At 41.3% G+C, this 20,762-nt stretch overlaps 1 protein-coding gene across 1 annotated transcript in view; it reads left to right on the top strand.

The window, feature by feature from the left end:
- Window positions 1-13,040, top strand: part of SNW1 (SNW domain containing 1) — a 72,440-nt gene extending 59,400 nt beyond the window's left edge. Inside the window, exons 7-14 of the mRNA XM_078659978.1 lie at window positions 718-787; window positions 1,782-1,847; window positions 2,246-2,362; window positions 3,820-3,961; window positions 4,487-4,586; window positions 4,861-4,978; window positions 5,298-5,461; window positions 12,000-13,040. Coding sequence (XP_078516104.1) covers window positions 718-787; window positions 1,782-1,847; window positions 2,246-2,362; window positions 3,820-3,961; window positions 4,487-4,586; window positions 4,861-4,978; window positions 5,298-5,461; window positions 12,000-12,195 — 973 coding nt within the window. The 3' untranslated portion in view covers window positions 12,196-13,040. The remainder of the gene's footprint in view (window positions 1-717; window positions 788-1,781; window positions 1,848-2,245; window positions 2,363-3,819; window positions 3,962-4,486; window positions 4,587-4,860; window positions 4,979-5,297; window positions 5,462-11,999) is intronic.
- The last annotated feature ends 7,722 nt before the right edge of the window (window positions 13,041-20,762 follow it).

Genomic DNA, 20,762 nt, shown 5'->3' with positions numbered 1-20,762 from the left:
GGCCCTAGACTGGCACCCCTTACCCCTGTCCCCCGAGATCACTTAAGGCTGTCCCTCGGGGAGGGGGGTCGTCTCCCAGGTCGAATACCTCTGCCCTAAAGTGACCTGTGTGATTCGCTTCCCAAATTGACAAAAGCGTTCCTCCCTTTTAAGTCCATGGTAAGTAGTATCTGTGGTACCCAGGACAAGTTTGGTAAAGGGGTACTCAGGTTTTGCAGGACTGGCTGTGCCACTCTGAATGACCCAAGCAAACTAATGACAGCAGGCCTGCCATTGCAGACAGCAGCAACAGTGCTCACTGCTCCAATTCGACTTTGTCCTCACCATGTGTGACAAAGTCCCAACCTCGCATCACAATCCCTTTTTACACAGTTCATATTGTCAGTGAGGGCCTGCCATCCTTTGCAGTGTTTATGAAAGTAAAAGACTGAGGGAAAGGCTGCATTTCTCTTTGCTGTTTACAAAGTGTACTTTTAATGTGGTGTTAAAAAAAGTTCTACCTCCACACTGTTCCATATGGTATGTTTTCAGTTGCTTGTGAGAGGTTAATGAGGAGCAGACGCCTCAAGATCGCTCAACCTCTTAGACCTATAAGATTTCCATACTTTAAAGAAATCAAAAATGTTTTCATGCTCAGATGCATAATAATTTCACATGGACTAAAACAATACATAGTGAAGCCTGTTTAATATTTATAATGAATTTCTTGCACACCAGAATTAACAAGAAGATTCCGCGTGGACCTCCATCACCCCCGGCACCAGTCATGCACTCTCCTAGCAGAAAGGTACCAGTGCTAAATGTTGTCTTGCAGTGTTAATTGTATGATTTCACTCAGTTGTCTAAATTGCTTCTTGTATAGCAAAAATCCTGTGCATATAAGTAGCGATGTGAAAGGATTGGTTTTGCTCTCTCTGCCCCCATCTATTACAGTGGATTATTGCCTATTTTGCACCTTGAATTTTGACTCTGGAAACGTCCTCCGTCTTCATGCTCTTGGCCCCGGTGATGGGCCTATCTCTCATTCCTCTTTAAATAATGTTGGGCTTCCGTTTTTTGCCTTGTTTGATTCTAGTGCTAATAGTACCTATACAGTATCTGTACTTTTATTGTAAAATTTCCACTTGTTTTGTTTCACTTTAACAGTCAACGATTACTTCCTGAAGCTCGCAGTATATCACCCTAGTACCTTTTTTGCCATTACCCTCTAGCAGTCAGAGTATTCCACGTTCTCATGGACTTAATTTCACCAAGTCTTTCTACTGCAGGTTTATAGCAGTAAATACGTATGCGCCTTCATATTCAAATATAATCACTTTAAACAAGAAAAGTCTACAAGCGTAGAATGAAAAACTAGACTGAACCAAAACAATACATGTGAAGTGTATTTATTTGCACAAATTGAAATTTCTCAATAAATGCTAAAATACCCTCAAAGCGTTGTGGTGAAACATTTTAGTTGTGGAACAACCCAGCTGTGTTATATGCCTCGGATTGGTCTGTGTTGTCGTCCTTAACATTTGTCGCTTTAATCCATGGTTAGTGATGGTTGTTGACACACACCTTTTGCTGTTTTGTCTGCTATAGAGTAGACCCAGACTCAGCCTGTTCAAAGAAACTCAGCACATGACCCAGTTTCCTTCTCGTCCTAAATTGACGTGCTTATAACACACTGCTTTGTCAATCGTTCAAAGTGCAGTGTGGAAGCAGATGTCTGTATTTATGCATAGTTGTTTATTTTGCATGCTCCAACATGTCTTTTTTTTCTTCCTTTGGTTTAGATGACGGTGAAAGAGCAGCAAGAGTGGAAAATCCCCCCCTGCATTTCAAACTGGAAAAACGCAAAGGTAACTCAGTCTGATAAAATGATCCTATTTTTAGAGTAGTGGTTTGCACCAGTTTATCAGCAGTCAGAACTTTGGAGCCCATGTGACTACTACCTCTGAAGATGTCTTCATTCCAAGCATTTACATGGCCAAGTAGAATAGTACATGAAAATATAAAATATTTAATGTCCAGTATTCAGATTGCTGACAATATGTTGACATCCGAATACTATGGGTCCATTGAATGACAATTACCAGAACTACATGGAATGCCTCATAGATTCTGAAAGCGCTACAGGATTGTGTCACTGTGTAAGGATGCTTTTGAATCATCCAAGTCCGTAATTGTGTTCCTCTCAGAAGGATATTGTGATTGCATGTGGCCCTTCTACAAAATGGCCTTCTTTTCTTCCTTCCAGGGCTACACTATTCCATTGGACAAGCGACTGGCTGCAGACGGCAGAGGGCTTCAGACCGTGCACATCAATGAAAACTTTGCCAAACTTGCTGAAGCTTTGTACATTGCTGACAGGAAGGTTCGTAATTACTTTCACTAGGTGCCCGATTTATTCCCCTACCCTCACCTTAAATCCTGGAAAAAAAGCTTGTTATCACGGTGGCTGAAGTCTTGAGACCTGCCTGAAGCCCAGAGCTTTGGCTGAGGTGGAGTGGGCAAGCCCAGCTCGCAGTTACTTGGTAACAAAGAAAAGGCTGCGGGGTTCCTATCACAGTCTTGCGTTAGAATATACATGTGTGTCCTGGAGCAGTTGCAGTGAAGAAACAGTTTGGGGGTGATCAGACAGCATTTGGTTAATTCAGGATTCTGTACCATAAAGGACTTTCAGCAAGGTTGGCATAATCTGCCATAAGCTGATGTTCCGGTTGCATCTTACATTTCCTCTGGGCTTATGCTGCTGGCATTTACTGTGTTCAAAGGGATGCTTAATAGAAAAAGAAAGATTAATGGTGTTTTTGCTGACTTAACCCCAAGCTTGTAGTCTCAAAACTGGCCCTAATTAAGGAAAGGCCCTTCTATTGCTTTTTCTTGTTACAGATGTCCAAAAGCTATCAATAATGACTTATTTCAAAGTAGTGGTTTTTTTTTGTTGCTTCGAATGTAAATCCCGTTTTTGCTTTTAAACAGCCATATTATTTATTTGCATGCTCCTCTTTTATAGCCTTAGGCCATAAATCTGTGTTTAAATTAGGCCTTCAGCCGCACAGAATTTACTGATCGCCATTCTTTGGAAGTGCTGGCTTGTCTTTGCCAAGCAGTCCGAATTCCTACTTCTGAGTGACCAGCATTCTCGCTGATTCATTGCGCAGTAGGGTTGATTTCAAATCACATAGTTTCACATATACAGTGTTCAGCAATCCTAGCTGTGGTTGACTTCCTTCATGGTCAAGTTCTGTATCAGCACTACATGACTGCCCCAAGGTCTTTATGGCATCTTTTACTGCTTTCAAGACTCTGGACCCACCTGTTGCACATATGTGCTTCTCCCATTAATGCCATTTGTTTTCCCATAGTCCTTTTTGTGTCTGTGGTGTCTTTTTGTTTATTTATTTTTTACATGAAGTACATGCTGCAGCGATACATTATTCCTGCCTATTCACCTAGAGGGGCTGTAGGGTATTCTGGAGTACCACAAGCACAGCTGTTATAAGAGATGCAGTAAGACTTTGCATTTACTTTTACTGTGAAGATAGGCAGATGCGTGTACTCCTTTTGTTTGACTAGTTCGAAGCCTTAAATAGGTTGTATGACTTTATATGTGTTTCTAGTCACCACTGTACCCAAGTCATTGACACTACTGGTGCAGAGTCCCCATGCTTGCAAATCAAGCATCTGACTCCGGGGTGGACCTTATGAGGTAAACTGTTCTTACTTGTCTGAACTGTCATTCTCTTATATATTTATCCAGTGTTTCCTTGACATCATGCATGTTCTCATAAATTACGATGCAATAAGCGCATTGTAAATGTTCCATAGGCTCGTGAGGCAGTGGAGATGCGCGCTCAGGTGGAGCGGAAGATGGCACAGAAAGAGAAAGAGAAGAAAGAGGAGAAGTTGCGAGAGCTGGCTCAGATCGCCAGAGAGAGACGAGCAGGCATCAAAACCCATGTAGAGAAAGGTACGTCCATTTCGCAACAAGACGCAGGAGAACAAGTGTTTTAAAGAATCAGAGTAGACCTCAGCAAATGAGCAAAAAGGCTTCAGAGAGAAGAAAACATGCATCAGCTGGATAACATTTATTTAGGAAAGAACTGGGAATGAAGAAAAATGCCTCCTTTACTTTTATCATGTCTCTCCAGGGAGCAGCGGGTCTTTGTCTGGGTACCTAGCTAGCTTATTACTCATCACGGTGCGCTTTTGCACTTCAATCTGCATATGTGAATTCTTTTCATTTATAGAGGTCTAATTCACGGAGGTTTGCTGATATCCTAGAGTGAGATTTACTTACTTCACTCTCGGCTATCAGCAATACTCCATGAAAGGTGCATTGACTTGTAAGATAACCTTAAATTATTAGGACTGATTCTCTCCAGGGGAATTGCATTCTGTCTTCCAATAGGGATGGCAGGGTATAGACCAGTGCATAGCAATAACATCCTCCCATAAGAATCCTGAATATAAAAATGTTTTTTTTTTCGGTCAGCGGAGGATGGTGAAGCTCGTGAACGGGAAGAAATCCGCCAGGACCGACGGAAAGATAGGCAGCACGACAGGAATATCTCACGGGCTGCCCCTGATAAGAGGTAACCCCTTCGGTTTTATGGTTTTTTTTTTTTTGCTAATGCTGGGACATTGTCCCTTCAAATCTTTACTAAGTTGGCTTTTTTTTCTTTCATGGTGTAGTATTTATGAAACCTTTCAATGTACTTCTGCCATAGATTAGACATAATGCAGTCTTACGTCTAAATGTTCTTACTTTATAAAGGTAAATTAATACTCCTGTGATCTTCAGTCTATTACTCTAACCCTGTCTAATCCATCAAATGCACTTTAAACATTTATTTTTAAATATTCCAGATCTAAATTGCAGCGAAATGAAGATCGAGATATTAGTGAAATAATTGCCTTAGGGCAGCCTAACACTCGTCCCACTACAGAGGTCCAATATGACCAGCGACTCTTTAACCAAAACAAGGTATGGGTGCAAGAGTATTCAAAGATTTCATGTGACTTGTTTGATATGTCATTACAGTGTCGGTCCAACTCACGATCAACAGTTGTTCACATAAATGGGAAACTGTTGTAGTATTGCATAGTACACAACCTGGCACGAGGAAATGAATAATTTAGATATTGGTCTGGGACCACCTCTTTTCCATACGGGTCATCCTGGATGCTTTTGCAGATTTAATGATAACCCCTACTTGTTGTAGTAAAGGTTGATGATTCTGAGGCTTTCACAAATTCATTCCTGTATACTACTTGACATGGACATCATTTGGTTTGTTCTCCAGGGTATGGACAGTGGCTTTGCTGGAGGAGAAGATGAGGTTTACAATGTGTATGATCAACCATGGCGAGGAGGTAAGGAGGTGGCACAGAATATCTACCGGCCAAGCAAGAACGCAGATAAAGACATCTATGGAGACGACCTGGATACGCTAATGAAAACCAGCAGGTGAGAAATTGTAAAGATCTTGCCCTCCAACTTAAACACAAGGCATGTGTTTGTTTTTTTGTTGCAAATGTAATACTGTAGAAGTTGCAAAGTCAATATGGCGAGACCTATTGGCTTTGCCAATGCTCTTTTTCTGTGGCTGGTTTGAGAGGAATATTAAATGGGTTTCCAGAGCGTCACAATCACAATATGGTTATTTTTTTTGTATTAATGATAAAGGCTTGAACAGTGATGGGACCACATTACATCGACCCTGGCGCACGTGGTTTGCACCATTTTATACTTTTTATGTCTTGGTGAAGCACAGTTCTGACTTGAAAGTTGAGTTGATGGGTTTCTTTCCATTGGACATTTATTGGAATGAATGGTAACTACTTGTGAGACTTTGAATGTGTTCTTAGGGATTGTTGCACTGAGAGCATGCAACCTGAGGCTTAGTTCTGCTGTGAGGACCGAACTGATGCCTTTGTAATGTTAGAACATTTCTGTGGATCCAAGCCTCTGAGAATTTACTTAAAGTGGTTCAGATTGCTGAAAGTTAGGACTAAAATATATTGACCGACCTGGGTCTTGTCTCGGCACTTGACTATAGAGTGTTTTGAAGGTATGGGTTCTAAATACACCACCAGAGCTCCAGGCTCCTGTGGTTTAGGATAGCAGTGCAGTAAGAGCGCTCTGCAAGGATCTAGTAATCAAATAGAAAGGTCTCAATTGAAGTGCATTCACTCAGCTCGATAAGGCTCAAGAATGGAATAGTCTGGCTCCTCACGGATGGGGCCCATCCATGCGTTGCACTCCAAACTTTACAGAGAAATCCTTATAATGGGGGTCTGGCTCTCCCAGACATCAGGACATACTATAGAGCGTCCCACCTTATAGTTATTAACGAATGGACTCCCGCACCAGGGGATCACTCGACCTATCAACTGGAAAGGTTACAGTTTAGAGAACACACACACCTTCACTATATCTATGGGGGCAGGAGAAGCAGACCATTGTTACAGGCGACCCAGTGGACATTAGAGGCATGGATAAGCGCTGAATGGCAAATGCAATGGTACTGAAGGTGTATTAGGGAAACCCCACTGTGGGAAGGAAACAGATTGACTGAGGTTGGGAAGCTGAGAGGCTTTAAGACTTGGGACCTGATAGGCATTTCCAAAGTAGGGGATATCCTGGACGGGGGTGAGTTGGCATCCTTTATCACACTCCAAGCCAGTATCAGCTGCATGACACTCAAGCATATGAATTCCTCAGTCTGAAAAATGCATGGATAGCATTACGGGATGGATGGGGAGATATTGCCCGAATACGCCCCGTTAGAGGGTCGACTCCTACAGGAAGAGATTTCGACTAAAGCAATTTCATTTACCTAGAAAACGTTACTCAACAATATGCCTACTCAGAACCAAAGGGGAAACCACTACCGGAGCATTGGAAGATATGGACTGGGAGGCCGCTCTCATGCATCTAAGGGAAGTGACAATCAAACTTCCACTACGTCTCATCCAGTAAAAAATTCTCTACCGCACCTACTTTGATAGAGCTCGATTGCATAAAATAGGGAGAGCGGAAAGAACTGCATGTCTTGGGTGTCATGTAGCAACCGGAACATTTATACACACCCTGTGAACATGCACAGAGATTCAGGTATACTGGAGAAAGATTGTGAGTCGACTGAATAACATACTTGAAGTCCAAATAGAATTGGAGCCACAATTCCTACTCCTTGGAGTCCCGACTGATGTGGATGTCCCAAGACGCAAACTTATGTAAGCTAACTTGGGACTAGTGGTGGCATAATATTGGGAGGCTCAACAAACACCGACACTCAATGAATGGAGGACATGTCTTGATTTGTATATGGTGGCGGAACAAGTGATGTACAGGGCTTGGGGATGCCCGCGAAATTTCTGAAGATATGGGCACCGTGGATAAAATACTATGACTTGGAGGTGGAAGGAGAAGTGTAGGGTGAGGGATTGTTATCAGGACAACCAAGGGAGGAGCCTTGATTGATGCAATATATGGCCCTGATAGTGGGAAATAAGTGCATTATATTTTTGAGTTGTTCTTTCTGTCCGCCCGGTTTGTTCTAACTCTTCGACAGATTCACACATGATGGAATTTACTTCTGGGAAATTGCCATATGAGACAAATACAGAAGGACAATTATTGTGCATTGTATGTTCATGCTTTGTTTATTGTGTTATTTTTCTTTTTTTCAAAATTAAATAAAAATATATTTTTTAAAAAGAATGGAATAGTCTAGAGCGTTGCAGTTCAGGGCATAGTTTCATTCCCCAAGCTGCCTGCTGGACCTAGTAATAGAACAGCTTGTTATGCTGTAGGCAACGATGGTGGAGGTGTTGTCACAGAGGGTGAGGAGTAACAGAAAAGCAGACTGTGCTGCTAGTCTGGATGGATGTTCTTTCACAGCACTTTTGTACAGTTCTAGCAATTGAACAGCAGTGAGTGCTACAGGTCTGGATTATAATGATTGACTTTTACCAGACGTGTCTGGATCCAACGCTTGTGGTCACATAGCATCAGATACCTTAAATATACCTCAAGGCCCCACTATGTGTATACCCTGTGTAATACCACAACACGAAGCGGCTATAGTGGATAATAGGTCTTTGGATTTGAGTCATGAAGCAGGTACCGTAGCGGGTTTTGATGCCTTTAGCTCTATAATATCATGGAATGTTGCGGGGCTAAGTGCTAAGATACAAAGTCCGGAGTGGGCTTTGTTTGTTAGCCAGTTTACTATTTGTATATTCCAGGAAACCTGGCTTCTTGCCCCCCAGCATTTTCAGGGGTTCCTAAATTTTAGCATCCCCGCTGAAAAGAGTGATCACGGAAGACCCTCTGGTGGTCTCACAATTTGGGTCAAGCAGGACTCCGGAATTACTGTAAAGGAGTTCCCGAAGAGTCACAAAGATATCCAGATCCTTTCCCTTTCTTATAACCAGTCAGAAACACTGGATATTTATAATGTTTACGCTAGGAGTACAGGGGGGCAGAAGTCTGGTACTTTTATTGCACTCGATGATCTTATGGATAAATACTCCGCACACTCGCGGATAATAGTTACAGGAGATTTTAATGTTAACTTTGAACCCCTATCAAGTGACGACTCTTACCTTGTAGAGGAACAGGACAGCCAGTGGGGGGTTCCTAAACTCGAGCTGAACCCAGTTATGAGGTGGACTGATCTGGTTATTCAGATTAACTCCATCTGCCTAAACAAAGGGTTACGGGCGGCTAATGGCAGAACCCTTAAAGATAAGATGGGTGCTGTCACGTTTAAGAGTGGCAAAAGAGAAAGTAGAATCGATTACATTTTAGTCCACCTTGAGTTGTGGAAACACCTAGTTGACATGTCGGTTGTTGACCGCCTTGAGAGCGATCACAACCCTCTATGTATGACTTTTTCATACTGGAAAGTGCCAGTCGTAGTAGAGGAACTAAGTAATGTAGCTCCCCAAGCTGTCCTCCTCACACATGATTTGCGTCATTTGAAGTGGGCAAAAGTAGCCCAAAGCCAGTCAAACCTTGATTTTATTTCAAAAAATCTTCAACGAGCCCCCAAGGAACTCAGCGCCTGCGCTGTCCATGATGCCTCAATTGCAGGGAGTGATAGTGCCGTTAAGGTACACGAAACTTTGTTCACTCAAATAAAGGGCCTATTTGTTAAAACACATAATTCAAATAAAACCTCAACTAATTACTCCCCCAGGTGGTATAACAACGATTGTAGGAAGGCCAGGTTAGACCTAGGACAGGCTATCAAAACCGGTTCTAGTGCTGGTGTTCGTCTAGCCAGGAGTACATATAAAATTGTCATACAAAAATCTAAACTCGCCTGGGATGAAAAAAGGTGGAGGGAGCTTAAGGAGGCTAGCACAATCAGGAATTCCAAGCAATTTTGGGACCTAGTAAAATGGGGGTCAGGAGGTTGCCCAGAAAAGCCCCAAAATTGGGTAGCCCAAGGAGATTGGGTGCCCTACTTTATGCCCCAATATGCTAGAGGGCAGGATTTGCCTACAGAGCATAGAGAGAGAATAGAATATACTCCCTGGGTGGAAGACGCGTTCACTATTGGGGACATTGAACGCGCGCTGGACTTCGTTACACCTGGTAGAGTGCCAGGAATAGACGGTGTCCCAGCTGATATCTTCCTGCATGATCGTGAACCATGGGGAAAGTATATCTTACTATTGGCAAATTTGATAGCGAAAGGAACACCAATACCTGAATCGTGGAAGGGGGCAGAAATAATCCGTTTTTAAAAAAGGTGATAAGTCCCTTCCAGTCAACTACCGCCTTATCAGCTTAATTGACACGATCCAAAAGATTTATGGCAGATTGGTACTAAATAAAGTTCTTGAATGGGAGCGCGAGATGCGAATCTTGTCTCATATTCAAGCAGGGTTCAGGGCCTGCATAAGTACAGTGGATCAAGTCCTACACTTTGCCATGCTCTATTAGAAGGTTGTCCAATTGGGGGGGTAGTCTGTATGCTGCCTTCATTGACTTGAGGGCCGCCTTTGATCTTGTTCCGCGCACAAACCTTTGGCTTATATTGAAAGATATGGGCATGCCTCCCACCCTTCTTTCCCTGATTGTGAAACTACACGAGCATAACTATGCCCAAATAAGATGGGGACCCCCTGGTAGTGTCACCAACCAGTTCCCAGTTGAGAGAGGAGTGCGCCAAGGCTGTGTGTTAGCCCCAACGCTCTTCTCTCTCTATATTAATACTGTGGCAAAGGTCCTGATTGAGGCAAGTGTTGATGCTCCAATTTTAGCAGGCGCCAAAGTACCGATTTTAATGTTCGCCGACGATTGCCTTATTATTTCTAAGACCCCGAGTGGCTTGTAAAAAGCACTTGGAATCTTTGAAGCCTTCTGTATTGATCAGAGGCTTGAAATTAATGTTTTAAAATCACAATTCATGTCTTTTAACCAGCACAAGACATTTAGAGGGAAAATATTAATGAACAAACAACCCCTGGAACAAGTAAAATCATTCTTATATCTGGGCGTAACCATCCAGCATGACCTACGATGGAACGAACAGATAGACCTTGCAGCCCTAAAACATAGGCAACTTGCCGGGGTACTGAATAGAGAACATGCTAAGTCCCTGACTAAACCACTGGCCCCTGCAATTATGGTCTATAAAGCAAAGGCTATGGGTGCAGCCCTTTATGGTGTAGAAATCTGGGGGCATGGAAACCTAAGTAAATTAACATGTTCCGAAAATAGCTTTTTGCGTAAACTTACCATGCTGCCACAGAGCACCCCTATGGGGCCTGTCTTCCAGGACCTCGGCATGAAACCAATTAAGATCATTGCAAACTTTCGCCCGGTATTATACTGGAGGCGAATATGGGTAATGCCGGAACTGGAAATATTTGCAAGGGGCCTCCTTGATATTATTAAAAGTGATGTCTTTCACCAGATAAAATGGCTCTCCGGAATTGGAGCGATTCTTAGAGAGCTGGGTCTGGTGGAGACATGGGAGGACCCGACGAATGCTATTTTTCCGTCAAAAAAAGCCTTAAAGGGCATGTATTTGGAAATTATATTTTCCAAATTGTTTAGGTCCACTCCCCCACTTTCACTAACCGGGGTTTTTATGGAGTTCAAGGATGAGACGTCATTTGAGCCATTCTGGGACGACATAACTAAACCGCTGGACAGAAAGCTTTACTTCCAATTGAGACTCGGCAGCATTCCTGTCAGAGCATTTACATCCAGGTGGTCTAGTGGTGGAAATCCCTTATGCCCATTTTGCCCGAATTCCAAGGAAACAATTGGCCATTTACTCTACGAATGTCAAGCATACTCTTCCCCGCGTAGAGCTTGGTTGCGTCCAATGGCCAAATTGTTGGGCACTCGGAGTGGACTACTGGCCCTTAGAATTATCTGCACAAATCCAAGCCCCCCAATATACATAGCAGTTGCCACATTTCTGGGATGGGCATGGGTCATTAGAAGTAAATGTTTAAAGGGATAAGTAATGCTATGATTAACTTTATGACTTTTGATGTCCCCAGTCTTGATGAAATCTTCCTATCTTGATGATTTTTAGCTTTTGTAGTATTTCAGTGTGAATTTTATCTCTATTTGTATTGCATGAATTGTTTTAATGCATTGCTTTTACTCTTGATGTCCCTAGTCTTGGTGAAATGTTCCCATTTTGATAAATTTTAGCTTTTGTAGTATTTCTGTGTGAATTTTATCTTTATTTTTATTACATGAATTGTTTTTAATGTATTGCTTTTATGACAATCGTCGAATAAAGCTTGTTTGACTGACTGAGTGCTACAGGTAAGTTTCGTATTGACTTGATAGAAGTGGATTGGTTCCTGTACAAGACTCATCATCTACCTGTATTTTAAATAGTGTCACAACAGTGCATAGTCGTTATGTAAGTGTAAGGGCCGATATAAAATTGATTTGTCTCAGATGAAGGGGCACTTATCTTGCTGAGCAATAAAACTTGTATTTTTCTTTTTAACTGTAGGTTTGTTCCTGATAAAGAATTTTCAGGCTCAGACCGCCGACAACGACGTGAGGGCCCTGTACAGTTTGAGGAAGATCCTTTTGGTCTTGACAAGTTCTTGGAAGAAGCCAAACAGCACGGCGCTTCAAAAAGGCCTTCTGATAGTAGCCGGTCAAAAGAGCATGACCATGAAGGCAAGAAGCGGCGGAAAGAGTAAAGGAAGTATGTGAAACCCAGGACAGACTAGATATTATTTACTTGCTTTGATCCAACATGTTCTGAACAGGACATAAAGGGTTTTCTTGAAATGGAAATGAACAAAAAAACTTTGAACGCAATTACATTCTTGTTGGAATGTAGCTTTAAAAAAGCAGTTTTTAAAGTACCATTAAACCCAAACAAACATGCCTCTCTGTCCATGGCTCCTGCGGTATACAGTGCTGATGAATTATATTTGCTACGTATGTAGCTCAAGACAGTAAGGCACATAACTGTTATATTTAAATAAGGGGCTTGTAACTAAATACAAGCAATGTACATATTTACTTAGGCTGCCAAGTAGCTCTATTTGTAGGGTTTCCCAGTGCAGCAGACTTCACATGGATTAGGCATCCAAATCGGCTTGCATTCATCCTTCTAATCCTACTACACGGTCACAGTGATTGTATACAGGAGTGCAACAATTATGTCCCCAAGAAAAGGGTATAACTGTGGAAAAAAGCTTGCAAGCTCTAGATGAGAATGAATGGAAATGCTGATTTTAAGATTAAATCTTCTCTTCATGATCCCCTGGGCCATTATCTTTGGGAAAAGTACTTAGAATAAGGGGCACAAACTGAAGTGTACCCACAAAATAATTCTATAAGACGAAAACTGTTCTAGTTGTCATTTCAGTTGAGCAACGCTCTCCAGAAAACCATGTGGCTGCTGCTCCCTACCACGTAACCAGGTGTAGTCCCTTCCTCACAAGTGCAAGAACTGCTTTGTAATTTTGGCCAACTGTTTTTGGCAGGATTGCTGAAGTTCCTTTTCTGTTATTGAGTAAAACATTGTTGAATCTTGTGCACTTGTGTTTTATTTATGAGTACTTTTTTTTCTTTGATATTTGTGGTTTAAGATTTGGAAGTATTGTAAGTCTTGCTTTAAATTTAAGGTATAGTTTCATCCTCCCCATGGTTTGTAACTTTGGATTTCATTACAATGATTCACTGGCTGCATTGTCGATAATATTGTCCGAACCATTTTTGTAGTTTTGCTCTAACGCTTTTTGCTTCAGTCTATATCGAAAACCATCTTTAAAAAAGCTTTGTACAAATAAACAACTGTATGGCGAAAAAATATTGTTTCCCCACTACCACTGTACAAAGTGTAAGTGTAAGTGTTTGGTGTGCTGATGCTTTAAAGTCCATAACAGTCTTTCCTCATAATTCTGTTGGATGCCCGTAGACAAGGTTTCATATTTAGATGTTGGAACAAAAAGGTCTTCAATCCAGAGTCTAACTATATCAGTAGAAGAAAGAATCCTCAGTAGCTCCACTCAGCCAAGTTTGTAGGAACAGCAGGCTCTCCAGATTCTGTAGGAATCAATAAATCATTTAATTCCGTGTTCCAATTGTAGCAGGCCATTTCATGTCTAGGGAATGTTGGTACTTTCCGAGTATAAATCATGGCAAACTAGATTTGTGTTCTAGTTTGCAGATTAGCCACAAAGGATATGAGTAGTGTTTTACAGTAAGCCCACACTAGCAAGTTTAAAAATTATATCTAATTTGTGAGGATTAAAACACTACAAATAATTGGATTGATGAGGATAGTGACAACCATGACTGGCATCTTGCTAGCTAGAAGGAGGCAAAAAATGTTCTCTTGTACTTTATCTTTGAGCGGAGCGAGCTTGCACAGTGGCCTGAATTAGGTAGTTTAAATGAACTGCTAGACTTTAATATTGAGTGCAGGTGGTGGTCCACAAACTGTGCTGTGTTCCTCATGTGCACGTAGATAATCAAATTGAAGTCTACGCGCAATAAATGTAGTTCTTCACACTACTCCACCCTCCTTTACATGTGGTTGTGAGTTGCCTGCACTGCAGACAGGATCCTAGAAAAGTCTTAAAGAATTCTACTACTTTCAACTAATTGTGTTGTGCGCCATTCATGTGCATCTCTATATGCATGAACACGGTTCAGTGACTAAATATCGAGGGATCGAATATCGACTACCCAAAATATCGACTCCAAAATATCGAGGGCCACAATATAGAATGCCTATCTACAAACAGGTGAGTACTAAAATATTGATTTCAAAATATAGAAAGTTAAAATATAGTTAACTAAAATATCGCTTTTTTTTAATGTATTAAAAATACTATAAGTAATTAAATAATAAAATTAAATAAAACAGTTAAAATAATGTAAAAAAGCTTAAAATTTACAAATAAATGTAATGTTAAACATTTTTTTAAATATATATTTACTTAATAATATAAAATTATTCTTAATTATAAAATATTTAGCACATTAGTAAAACATATATTGATATATATATATATATATAACATCTAAATATAAAAATAAATAATATATAATAATTAAAGTAATACTTTTTATGTTAATTAATGAGTGCAGCAGTAGGGAAATCGTTGGATAGCATAGGGGTAAAAATTACTATTCCCACTCCAGTGATTGCAACAGTAGGGAAAGCGTTGGATAGCGGGAGGGTAAAAATTACTAGTCCCACTCCAGAGAGTGTAACAGTAGGGAAAGTAATGATTTAATATTTAAATAAGAATAAATTCATTATCAATACGAATTTAAAATTAAAATTAATTACCAATTACAAAATATTTAATAATTATAAATACCAATAAATGTTATTTATAAAAAATGTATTACCTATTAATAATTAACTACCAATTAATTTTCAATACCATAAATGTAATAAGTAATACAAAAATACCAATTAACAATAAATTATTTATCAGTACATAAAAATAATATAAATTATTTAATTACAATACTTCCCACCCTAGTCCCCTATAACTCGCAACCCGCTCCTAATAATAAATTAAAACAATTAACATAATTATCAATTAACCAAATAATTAAAATTAATTACCAATTAACTAAAATTATTACCAATTTATTAAAATGAATTATTTAACAATTAATTATCAATACATATGAATAAAAATACATATTTACTTAATTACAATTAAATTACCCTATTCCCCTATAAACCCACAACCCGCTACAGAACTAAAACGCTAAAGTAAATTAAAAATGATTCATTCATAAAAAATAATATTTAATTTACTATAAATAAATTCTTTCCCACCCTATTCCCCTATAAACCCACAACCAGCTACGGAATTAAATTACGCAAAAATTAAATAACATAACATTCATTACTTTAAAAAAATTAAACCTACATTACAGAAATAATATATATTTTTAACACATACCAGCATACATAACACTAAAAAAAAATCGATGTTATGGAAATCGATATTTTAAATTCGATAATATGGAAATCGATATTTCTTACCTTAATTTCGATATTCTAACCAACTATATTTTGGTAATTAGATATTCTGTTGTTTCTATATTTTTAATTCGATATTCGGGGCAGTCGATATTTCTGAATCGATATTTAGGGTGTTCATCACATGAACACAGTATCTACATATGTGCATTCCCAACTGCAATGCTCACATACCTGTTTTTACGTCTTCTTGGGCAAGAGACAGTAATTGGTTTCTTTGATGCTTACCCTTTTCGGACAATGCTTTTCTTCATTCTTTTTCCTCACCTTCCTGGAAGGGGCATCTCATGTTTTCATTTGCTTTAATACCGTAGAAAATATTTTCCCTCTGCTTTGCATGCCATTTACCACAAGCTTCAAACAGTGCAATTTCATTTGACAATAAGCTTGTGCTGCCTATAGTAAGACGTGAGTTTTCTGTGTTGAACAGGCATCTGGTCAATTCTTAACTGTTTTTGCTCTGAAATTGATCAGAGGTTGCTGAGGAACTATCTTTTAATGGTGCGTACCACAGGAGACGATATGTATTACAGTACAAAAGTTGCTGCACGTAGGTAAGAGAAGTTTTATACAGAGCGGGGTCCCTGAATTTCCAGTGCCTATCAAAGCAGGCAGTTGTCAACCAGTAGTGAAGAACGCAGAGCTGGATGACCACAAAAAATGTACCTTAACTGTTGTGCTGCTAAGCAGAATATCAACATCATCCCATAACCATTGCTACATCTTTAGGCGGGTAACCTCTTGACACACTGAGTACCTCCTGGACGGAAAGAATCAAGCTTTGTGGTCATGCGATCCCAGTTCATCTGATCAAAATTGAACTGCATTGATGAGTGTGCCTGCCATAGAACTCCACCATATAGAGCAATTTGAATGTTGCGCAAGCTCTGTAAGACTGAAAATTCGAATAGACCTTTAACCAACTTTCTTATTTTAGATTTTGGGAGTCTCTTCATCAAGGCTCCTAGTGCAGTTTATTGGTAGTGTGCCTTACCTTAAAGCTGCATAAATCTCACATAGTGGGTCTAGAGTGCAAAACTTTTAAATCTGCCCTTTTCTGGAGCTAGATTGTTTTGAAAAGGTGTGTTCGAGGCATATGAGCTGTAGATCATATGCTTTAGCATGGATCGCCATCTGGTATTGGGTCCGGATGATTGCACTTTGTTTTTGTTCGAAGAAGTCTTTGCAGTCATAAGGTAGTTGACTCCTCCTTTCGGTTACAGTGCGCATGGGCATCGACTCCATCCCCAGATAGTTTTTTTCCGCCATCGGATTTGGATGTATATTTCTGCGGGTCAGTATCGTTTTAGAACCCCTTTGACGCTCAATCCTCTACCCTTGACGGTATTGTCATTCGATCGCAGTTTCCCATTCCACGCATATCGTCTACACTGTGAAAACCTTCGATCGGGAACTTCGAAGCGGGCCGTCAGGCCGACCACGCCAGCAGTCGATGGAACGGACTCCGTTCAAGCTATGTCCCGAGTGTTGTGCTAAGTTTCCACGCACAGATTTGCACGAGGTCTGCAACCTGTTCTTATACCTGGAACATGGAAGAAAAATCCTGCGAATCGCGTCTATCATTCCGATCGAAGAAGACCATCCGTGATCGTCGGCCTCGACGCCACAAGATGCAACGTGGCAGCGGCTCCGTACCGGAAATCTTCAGCGACGAACAAGTACACCGTCCTGCCGCAGAAGCCGAAGAAGAAGAACTGGTCTCCGTGTCCGAAGCTGACTCTGACATGGAGGAAGACCTGAACGTTGCTCCGGGTCTACGGAACGGGAGTACAGATCCCCATGTGCCCACTCAAACAAAAGATATGGCCCCAGTGTCACTCTCACCCTCGGGTCGACACTGAGAAAAAGTTTGTTGCCCGCCCTCCCCTGAAACATAAATACAAGACTTCCAGCTTGGGCTTGAACCGGCCCCATTCCGGTGCCGAACCAAACCTTCAGCACCGAAACATAAAGAGAAACAGTTGCCACTTCCCACACCATTGGCATCGAAGACACCTTTGACACCGAAAAGCTCGGAGCCGAAACCCTCCAAAACAAAGGACTCAGAAACGAGATCGTCCAAGCCTAAAACCTCGGAGCCGAAACTCTCCACACCTAAAATTCGGAGCAGACCGCCTCCACGCCAAAAAGTTCGGAGCTGAAACATACCACTCCGAAGGCTCCACAGCCAAAACTAAGCATTTGGATTCAAAACACTCGCCACCCAAAGACACTGAGCCCAAATCTTCGATGCCGAAATCCACTCCTAAAGGAAGAGATACTCCTTATAAGGAAGTTCCATCCCAAGAAACACCTCTGGATCCAAAACAAAAAAGACTTAGTATTGATCCAAAAACAGGACACCTTCTGGCTACTCTTCCTAAAAAACAGAAGTTAGACCTCCCACAGGATGTCCCTATACCTATGAATCAAAAAAGAGATATGGTACTAACCCTTCTCCTCCTTATATACCTCCCTCTCCTCCTCATATTTCCAATTTACACATTACACCTTCAAATTCACCACCTCCATTGTATCGTGACTTGCAGGGTGGCGATTTTGGCGATGGGGACGGGATAGGGGATGACTATCATCATACCCCACACGATCCGGACATACCACATGACACTGATCCCTGGGATGATTATGATTATGATCAGGATCCAGATCATCCTAATGACCCTGACCTGTATTCCTCCAGACCTTCCCCACCTGATGACAACATTGGCTTTACACAACTTATCAACAGGGCTTCCCAATATCACGGGGTGGAACTACATACAGACCCTCTAGAAGTGGATTTCCTGGTAGAAACGTTCACACACAGAGGCCTACCAACACTTTACCCATGCTCAAGGGCATGCTAAAACATACCGACGGGGTATTCAAAGACCCAGTTAGAGCCAGGATACTGACACCTAGGTAATTAAAAAAAAAATAATAATTCAAGCCTGCTCCTACAGACCCTGTATACATAAAAGGCCAGTTACCGTTCGATTCTCTTATTTCGAACGCCCGCAAGAGAGCTAACTCTCAAACTACAGGCGACACACCTCCTCCTGATAAAGAGTCAAAACGTATTGATGCCTCTGGAAAGAGAGTAGCTTCACAGGCCGCCAAGTATTGGTGCATTTTCAATGCTTAGGCTCTGTAAGCACGCTACGACAGGGCCCACTATGATGAGCTGGAAAAACTCATGCAACATTTGCCAGAGGAATATAAAAATAAGGCGAACTACCTCATTCAAGAAGGGAAGCTCATCACCAACACTTCGTTAAAATACGCCCTAGATGGAGCAGACACAGCTTTTAGTGCTATCAACACTAGCATACTGTTGCGGAGACACTCTTGGCTTCGAATCTCTGGATTCAAGCAGGAGGTACAATCCTCCAAACTTAATCAGCCCTCTGATAAAGAGCATCTTTTCGGGCCAACAGTAGATACTTCATTAGAAAAAATGAAGAAAGACACCAAAACTGCAAAATCCATGGGAGCCCTACAATTACCTTCTAGCAGGGGTTCCTTTTGTCGCTCCTTGTACAGGGGTAGCTCAAAAACACTATTGTCAGAAAATCCCTCCTCTTACAAAGGGAACAACCAACAGTGAACTCTTCCAGAGTTCGATTGGACCTTACTGGACCTCAAGACACCTAAGCCTCTACATTCAATCGGACCACTTCCACATGATCACCCTTCAACAGGTACTCCCATTGCTTCAGCAAGGCAACTTTCTTTCCACTCTAGATTTAACGGACGCCTACTTCCATATTCCCATTCACCCAGCTCACAGCAAATATCTCAGGTTTGTGGTGGACGGACAACATTACCAATTCAAGGTCCTCCCATTCGGGGTAACTACAGCACCAAGAGTCTTCACCAAATGTCTAGCAGTAGTCGCAGCTCATTTAGGAAGACAACACATTCATGTCTTCCCTTACTTAGACGACTTGATAATAAAAGCCAAGTCGCAACACAGCTGCATACACCACATTCACAAAACAGTTCAGCTGCTTCACAAATTGGGATTCACTGTCAACCTCACCAAGTCTCATCTTCAACCCTCCAACACGCAAGCGTACCTAGGAGTCACAATAGACACTTGCAAAGCTCTAGCTTACCCTAACCCAGTCAGAATACGCAACCTGCAAACCCTAATATCACAATTTCAACCGCAACACTCACTACCAGCACAAGTGTGTATGTAGTTGAACGGAAGGATGGTGTCTTGCATTCTAATTATTCCTTACGCAAGACTCCAAATACATCCCCTATAGCCGTGGTTCCCAATCTGTGCGTCGTGGCACCCCAGTGCGCCATCAAAACTGCCCAGGGGCGCTGCGCACCAAGCACAGTTTGGGAACCATTAATACTCAAACATACACACCGATACTAACAAACAATTACAGACTTGCGTGCAATGCACTTCTGCAGAAGAGACATACAGCAACTTAGTACTGGTAGAACAATAATGCAAAAGCTTAAAAATGGCATTTTAGAAAAATTATAAGCTAATTTCTCTCTTGCCAGGAGCGTTGAAAATCCTGTCAACGGTTTCAACTCTTGCGCGTGCGCATTTCATGCAGGCCACGCCACCCCGGCATCGACTTTGACGGAGACAAAACGAAAATGATTGGTGTCAAATCTGTTTTTCCATCATTCTGAGTTTAACACTGCGAAAAGCTGAGCAGTTTCTGTCCTCATTAATAGCAGAGCCCTGGAAAGCAAACCTGTTCATTACGTGCGTTTCTCCATCTATGCACATGGGCCTGACTTGTATGGGATCACTTTATCAACAAAATGGTCCGATAGTGAGTTCAGACTACTCAGAAATATTCCCATAGCACAGATCCTTGCTCTGGATTAAAGCCAGCTGAGTTAGTGTAAGAAAACTAACTAGGCAAGTGGAAGGAGTACCTCCGTCCTGGGAGTACAAATACCTGTTAAGCTCTACATCGGTTACTGCGGTTGCTGTTGTTTTGCAGTCTAAACCCAATGCCTAAGCACCCTCAGTTTGCTTGAATAGAGAAATGTTTGTGCTGGTTTATGCACATAGATACAAACACTGGCCTGGGTTGCTGCTTTATTTACTTTTCTTGCATGTATTCAAAAGCCTTTCAGTGTTCTTTCATCGCAAAGACGAGCCCCTGTCAGATTCTGGTATTTAAAAAAAAACATGCAGATAGATGTGTATGCCGGTTATGTTGTGCACATGATGAAAGTGGATCACACTATGGCAGGCAGTGA

This window comes from Lissotriton helveticus, chromosome 9 (genome assembly GCF_964261635.1).
Source record: "Lissotriton helveticus chromosome 9, aLisHel1.1, whole genome shotgun sequence".
NCBI classification, from domain to species: Eukaryota; Metazoa; Chordata; class Amphibia; order Caudata; family Salamandridae; genus Lissotriton; species Lissotriton helveticus.
This window is presented reverse-complemented; position numbering and strand designations above follow the sequence as displayed.